At 41.4% G+C, this 7,531-nt stretch overlaps 1 protein-coding gene across 1 annotated transcript in view; it reads right to left on the bottom strand.

Moving 5' to 3' along the window:
• LOC108282193 (WD repeat-containing protein 7) overlaps positions 1-7,531 on the bottom strand; it is a 138,509-nt gene that overhangs the window by 102,941 nt on the left and 28,037 nt on the right. Inside the window, exon 4 of the mRNA XM_037727678.1 lies at positions 751-857. Coding sequence (XP_037583606.1) covers positions 751-857 — 107 coding nt within the window. The remainder of the gene's footprint in view (positions 1-750; positions 858-7,531) is intronic.

Consider the following 7,531-nt stretch of genomic DNA (forward strand, 5'->3'; position numbering starts at 1 on the left):
AGGGTTTCACCATATTGGCCAGGCTGGTCTCAAATTCCGGACCTCATGATCCATCTCAGGGAGGATGAGGCCTCAGCCTCCCAAAGTGCTGGGATTACAGGCGTGAGCCACCGCGCCCGGCCAAACAATTTCTTATCTAATTCTCCTCAAGTTCCACAGCTTTCTTCACTAGCATATTGTGTAGATATAATTTCCTAAGCACCAAAAAATGTTTTGAAAACTTTAAATTTTTTTTAACATTTAATAACATTGGGCCTTAGAACTACTATTCAATGACCTGCCTCTCTAAGGTGAGCTGCATTCTGAGACTTGGGAACACAAATAGTTATGTTAGTGTATTAACATGTATCAATATAATTTTATGAACTTTTTCATGGCATCATCTCCAAAATTTATGCTAGCCTAGCATTATTCAGGTTTTTAAAAGGAAATCTCAAAGTTGTCTGCCAATTCAATAAAAACACCATAGAGATGAATGATCATGCTTTAACTTCTATAGTATTGTGAGTTTCTCAAAAGCAAGCCAAAGGATATACCATAAATTACAATAAAAGTATTATAAAATCATTAACATAGATAAAATTTACATCCCTGAAGATTTTAACTATCTCCCTTTAGGTTTAGACAATAAAAAGCATTTATTTAGGAGATATTCTAAAAAAAAAAAAAAAAAATGCCCCAATATTTACAAGACACTGGTGCTAGTTATAAAGACTCATGAGAAAAAGAGACAAATGAGAAAATACTTACCCACTTTCAGATGCACTCACAATATACTGTTTGTCACTGGAAGCACAAGCCTTAGACAAACAAGTGATTGAAGCTGTATGACCAAACAACAGCGCTCGAGGATTAATCTGGAAAAGCAAAAATATGCTAGTTTCAGTACCAAACTTAAAAAGTAACCTTTTATTTGAGTGCCAGCTTAGCCATAATACAACAGAAGATCAGACAGACTTCTAAGGTTTTTTACTTTAGTCCCTGGCTCTTGAACAGCACTGCTGGAGCTGGGGGAAATCTTCCAGCCCCGAAGAGAAGGACACAGGCCTGGCTGGCTTCACTACTGGCTGATAGTAGAGACCCAGGGTTTTAAACAAACATAGGCAGTAGCCAGGGAGTGGTTACAACAGGCCTTAAGAAAGACCCAATGCTAGCTGGCTTCAAGTCTGACCCAGCAGAGTTCTAGTGAAGGTGGCCACAGGGGTGCTTGTGCCATTCCACCCCCAGCTCCAAGTGATTTAAAACAGACAGAGAGACTCCGTTTGTTTGGGAGAAAGCATGAAAACAGAACAACAGTCTCTGTCTGGTAATCCAGAGAGTTGACACGAATCTTGTCCAAGACCACCAAGGCGGTACCTCTACAAGTCTGCAAGAACCACAGTGTTACTGGGCTTGGGGTCTCCCTAAAGCAGATGCAACTTAGAATACAACACCTAAGTCCTTCAGAATATCTGGAAAGCCTTCCCAAGAAGGACAGGTACAAACAAGCCCAGACACTGAAGACTACAATAAATATTTAATTCTTCCATGGCCAGACAAGACAAACATCTGCAAGTATCAAGACCATCCAGGAAAACATGACCTCACCAAATGAATGAAATAAGGCAACAGGGACCAATCCGTGAGAAACAAATATGTGACCGTTCAGACGGATAATTCAAAATAGGGTTTGAATTCTCTGTTTTGAGAAAACTAAAAGAAACTCAAGATAACACAGAGAAAGAATTCAGAGTTCTAGCAGATAAATTTAAGAAAGAGATTAAAATAATAAAAAAGAATCTAGCAGAAATTCTGAAGCTGAAAATGCAACTGGCATACTAAATAATAGATCTGAGTCTTTTTATAGCAGAATTGATCAAGCAGAGAAAAGAAATAGTGAGCCTGAAGACAGGCTATTTGAAAATACACAGTCTACGGCAGTAAAAGACAAAAGAGTAAAAAGCATGCCTATAGGATCTAGAAAATAGCCTCAAAAGAGCAAATCTAAGAGTTACCGGTCATAAAGAGGAGGTAGAAAAGGAGATGGGGTAGAAAGTTTATGCAAAGGAATAATAACAAAGAATTCCCAAATCTAGAGAAAGATATAAATATCCAAGTACAAGAAGGTTATATAACGCCAAGCAAATTTAACCCAAAGATGACTACCTCACTGTATTTAATAATTAAAATCCCAAAGGTCAAGGATAAAGAAAAAATCCTAAAAGCAGCAAGAGAAAAGACACAACATACACTGGGCCAGGCACAGTGGCTCACGCCTAAAATCCCAACACTTTGGGAGGCTGAGGTGGGTGAATCACTTGAGGCCAGTAGTTTGAGACCAGCCTGGGCAAAATGGAAAATCACCACCTCTACTAAAAATACAAAAATTAGCCAGGTACGGTGGCACATATCTGGAGTCCCAGCTACTCGGGAGGCTGATGCACAGGAATCGCTGGAACCCAGTAGGCAGAGTTGCAGCAAGCTGAGATCACACCACTGCACTTCAGCCTGAATGGCAGAGAGACTCTGTCTCAAACAATGGAGCTCCAACACGTCTGGAACCAGACTTTTCAGTGGAGATCTTACAGGCCAGGAGAGAGTGGCATGACATATTTAGAGTACTGAAGGAAAAAAATGTTTACCCTAGAATAGTATATTCAGCCAAAATATCCTTCAAGCATGAAAGAGAAATAAAGACTTTCTAGACAAACAAAAGCTGAGGGATTTCATCAACCCTAGACCCATCCTACAAGAAATGCTAAAGAGAGTACTTCAATCAGAAAGAAAAGGATGTTAGGGAGCAATAAAGAATCATCTGAAGGTGCAAAACAACAGTAATAGTAAGTGCACAGAAAAACAGAATATTGTAACACTGTAACTATGCTGTGAAAACTACTCTTAAGCAGAAAGACTAAATGAAACAATCAAAAATAACTACAACTTTTCAATACACATACAATACAGAAAGATATAAATAAGTAACAATAAAAAGTTAAAAAGCTGCCAGGCCCCCTGGCTCATTCCTATAATCCCAGCACTTTAGAAGGCCAAGGCAGACGGATTGCTTGAGCTCAGGAGTTTGAAACCAGCTGGGTAATATGGGGAAACCCCATCTCTACAAAAAATACAAAACTTAGCCAGGCATGGTGGCATGTGCCTGCAGTCCCAGCTACTTGGGAGGCTGAGGTGGCAGGACTGCTTGAGCACAGGAGGAGGAGGCTGAAGTGAGCCAAGGTCATGCCACTGCACTCTGGCCTGATTGAAAGGGACAGAGTGAGACCTTGTCTCCCCTCTAAAAAAAGTTAAAAAGCAAGGGAGGAAGTTAAGGTGCCGAGACTTTATTAGTTGTCCTTCTGTTTGTTTGTTTGTGTTTATGCAAATAGTGTTAAGTTATTATCAGCTTAAAATAATGGGTTATAAGATAGTATCTGCAAGCTTTATGGTAATCTCAAACCAAAAACATGCAGTGGATACACAAAAAATAAAAAGCAAGAAAATAAGTCATATCACCAGAGTAAATCACCATCACTAAAAGGAAGTCCTGACAGGAATAAAGAAGACCAAAAAACCACCAGAAAACAAATAACAAAATAGCAGAAATAAGTCCTTACTTACCAATAATAACACTGAATAAAAATGGACTAAACTCTCCAATCAAAAGATGGAGCAGCTGAATGGATGAAAAAACAAGACCCAATGATCTCTTCCCTACAAGAAACACACTTCACCTATAAAGACACACATAGACTGAAAATAAAGGGATGAAAAAAGATATTCCATGCCAACGGAAACCAAAAAAAGCAAAAAGAGGTACACTTATATCAGACAAAATAGGACTTCAAGACAAAAACCATAAGAAGAGAAAAAAGGTCACTATATAATAAGAAAAGAGTCAATTCAACAAGAGGGTATAACAATTTTAAATATATATGCACCCAATACCAGAGCACCCAGATATACAAAGCTATTATTAGAGCTAACCAGAGAGATAAACCCCAATACAGTAACAGCCAGGTATACTGGTGCACACCTGTAGTCCCAGTTACTGGAGAGGCTGAGGCAGGAGGATCACTTGAACCCAAGAGATCAACGCTGCAGTAAGCTATCATTGCACCACTACACTCCAGCCTGGGCAACAGAGTGAGACATTATATCCAAAAAAATAAAAATAACAAAAATAAAAGTGAAAGACTAGATGTTTTCTCTCTGCTAAGATTAAGAACAAAACAAGGATGTCCACTCTTGCCACTTCCATTCAACCTGTAATGGAGGTGTTATCCATGAATATTAGGCAAAAAAATAAAATAAAAGGCATCCCTATTGGAAAGCAAAAAGTAGAACTATCTCTGTTTGAGAGTGACATTATCTTATATGCAGAAAAGCCTAAAGGATCCACTAAAAAACTATAAGAAGTAATAAGTCCAACAAAGTTGCAAGAAACAAAATAAATAAACAAAGTCAAAGGTATCTGTATACAGCAACAGTGAAAAATCTGAAAATAGGGATGGATCCAAGATGGCTGATCAGGAGCAGCTCAGGATTGCAGCTCCCAGCTAAAGCGCAGAGGGTGAGTGAACACCGCATTTCCAGATGGATTTTTATTGCCCACAGACCAGGAGATTCCCAAGTGGAGGAGCCCCGCGGGTGCCAGTGCGGCTGTTTTGGCCTGCGCGGCTGTTTTGGCCTGCACGGCTGTTTTGGCCGGCGCCCCGGTGAGGCAGTTCTCCGTACAAAATACACGGATCTGGGCGCCATTTTAGCTGGTGATTGGAGCTCCTGGGAGACAGAGTTGCCCATTCAACTAATAAAAAGAAGGGGACTGAAACAGGGAGCCAGGCCAGGAGATTCCCAGGCAAAAAAGCATCACAAATCTCAGTGTGGCTGTTTCAGCCGGTGCAGTGGGTCACCACATGGGAAATCACACAGATCCCGGCACCTTTTCAACAGGCGACTGGAACACCTGGGAGACAGAGTTGCCCATTCAACTAATAAAAAGAAGGGGACTGAAACAGGGAGCCAGGCCAGGAGATTCCCAGGCAAAAAAGCATCACAAATCTCAGTGAGGCTGTTTCAGCCGGTGCAGTGGGTCATCACACGTGAAATCACACAGATCCTGGCGCCTTTCAACAGGTGACTGGAACACCTGGGAGACAGAGGTAACCATTCAACTAAAAAAAAAAAAAAAAAAAAAAAAAAAAAAAACAAAAAAAAAAAAAAAAAAAAAAAAAAAAAAAAAAAAAAAAAAAAAAAAAAACAGCGCTCTAAGGCAGGGAGCCAGGTGATCAGGCTCGGCTAGTCCCACCCCCACAAAAAAACAGCAATTGGAAATGCTCTGGACTGAGAGTTTCACAGCAAGCACAGCTGAACCCTGGATGGTCCAGTTCTGTGGGGGTGGGGGGGGGCGTCCACCATTACCAAGGCAGTACACCACTATTGGAGATAGTCCGCCATTGCTGAGGCAGCCTGCCATTACAGAGAGAGTCTGCCATTATAGAGGTGGGCCGCCACTGCTGAGGCAGTTCTAACTATACCCGTACAAACAGGACTGCAGGTAAGTTCACACCGCAGCTGGGCGGAGCCCACAGCAGCTCAGCAAAGCCTCTGCAGGCAGACAGTGACAAGACTGCCTCCTCGCTGGGCAGGACGGCACTGAAAAAAGGCAGCTGCACAACAGAAACTCATAAATAAAGCCCTAACTACCCAGGACAGAGCACCTGTGGAAAACAAAAGTGGGGGAGGTTATGATTTCTGCTGCAGCAGACTTAAATGTACTTGCCCAGCAGCTCCGAATGAACAATGGAGCTCACAGCTTAGTACTTGAGCTCCTATAAAGGACAGACTGCCTCCTCAAGCAGCTCCCTGACCCCATATATCCAAAAAGTCACCTCTTAAAGGAGAGCTCAGACTGACATCTGGTGGGTATCCTTCTGGGACAAAGATAACAGAAGAAGAAATTGGCAGCAACCCTTACTGTTCTGCAGCCGCTGCAGGTGATCCCCAGGCAAGCAGGGCCTGGAGTGGATCTCAGCAGTCCTACAGCAGAGGGGCCTGACTGTTAGAAGGAAAACTAAGAAACAGAAAGAAATAACTTCATCATCAACAAACTGGACATCCATTCAGAGACCCAATCTGAAAGTCAACAACTACAAAGATGACAGGTAGATAAATCCACAAAGATGGGAAGAAACCAGTGCAAAAAGGATGAAAACACCCAAAACCAGAACGCCTCTCCTCCAACAAGGGATCACAACTCCTCACCNAGAAGAATGGATATCAGAGGTCGAAGATCAACTCAATGAAATAAAATGAGAAGGCAAGATTAGAGAAAAAAGGGTAAAAAGGAATGAACAAAGTCGCCAAGAAATATGGGACTATGTGAAAAGACCTAATCTACATTTGACAGGTGTACCTAAATGTGATGGAGAGAAAGAATCCAAGCTGGAAAATACTCTTCAGGATATTATCCAGGAAAACTTCCCCAGTCTAGCAAGGCAGGCCAATATTCAAGTCCAAGAAATACAGAGAACACCACAAAGATATTCCTCAAGAAGAGCAACTCCAAGGCACATAATCGTCAGATTTACCAGGGTTGAAATGAAGGAGAAAATGCTAAGGGCAGCCAGAGAGAAAGGTCAGGCCACCCACAAAGCGAAGCCCATCAGACTCATAGCAGATCTCTCAGCAGAAACCCTACAAGCCAGAAGAGAGTGGGGGACAATATTCAACATCCTTAAAGAAAAGAACTTTCAACCCAGAATCTCCTATCCAGCCAAACTAAGCTTCATAAGTGAAGGAAAAATAAAGTCCTTTACGAACAAGCAAGTACTCAGAGATTTCATCACCACCAGGCCTGCTTTACAAGAGCTCCTGAAAGAGGCACTAAACATAGAAAGGAACAACCAGTACCAGCCACTCCAAAAACATACCAAATGGTAAAAAGCATCGACACAATGAAGAAACTGCATCAACTAATGGGCAAAACAGCCAGCTACCATCAAAATGGCAGTACCAAATTCACCTATAACAATATTAACCCTAAATGTAAATGGGCTAAATGCCCCAATCAAAAGACACACACTGGCAAATTGGATAAAAAGCCAAAACCCATTGATGTGCTGTATCAAGGAAACCCAGCTCACATGCAAAGATACACAAAAGCTCAAAATAAAGGGATAGAGGAAGATTTACCAAGCAAATGGAGAGCAAAAAAAAGCAGAAGTTGCAATTCTCGTCTCTGATAAAATAGACTTTAAACCGACAAAGATCAAAAGAGACAAAGAAGGACATTACACAGTGGTAAAAGGATCAATGCAACAAGAAGAGCTAACGATCCTACACATATACGCACCCAGTACAGGAGCACCCAGATACATAAGGTGAGTTTTTAATGACTTACAAAGAGACTTAGACTCCCACAAAATAATAGTGGGAGACTTTAACACCCCATTGTCAATATTAGACAGATCAACCAGACAGAAAATTAACAAGGATATCCAGGACTTGAACTCAGACCTGGACCAAGCAAACCTAATAGACATTTACAGAACTCTCC

Source organism: Cebus imitator, unplaced genomic scaffold (genome assembly GCF_001604975.1).
Source record: "Cebus imitator isolate Cc_AM_T3 unplaced genomic scaffold, Cebus_imitator-1.0 Scaffold236, whole genome shotgun sequence".
NCBI lineage: Eukaryota > Metazoa > Chordata > Mammalia > Primates > Cebidae > Cebus > Cebus imitator.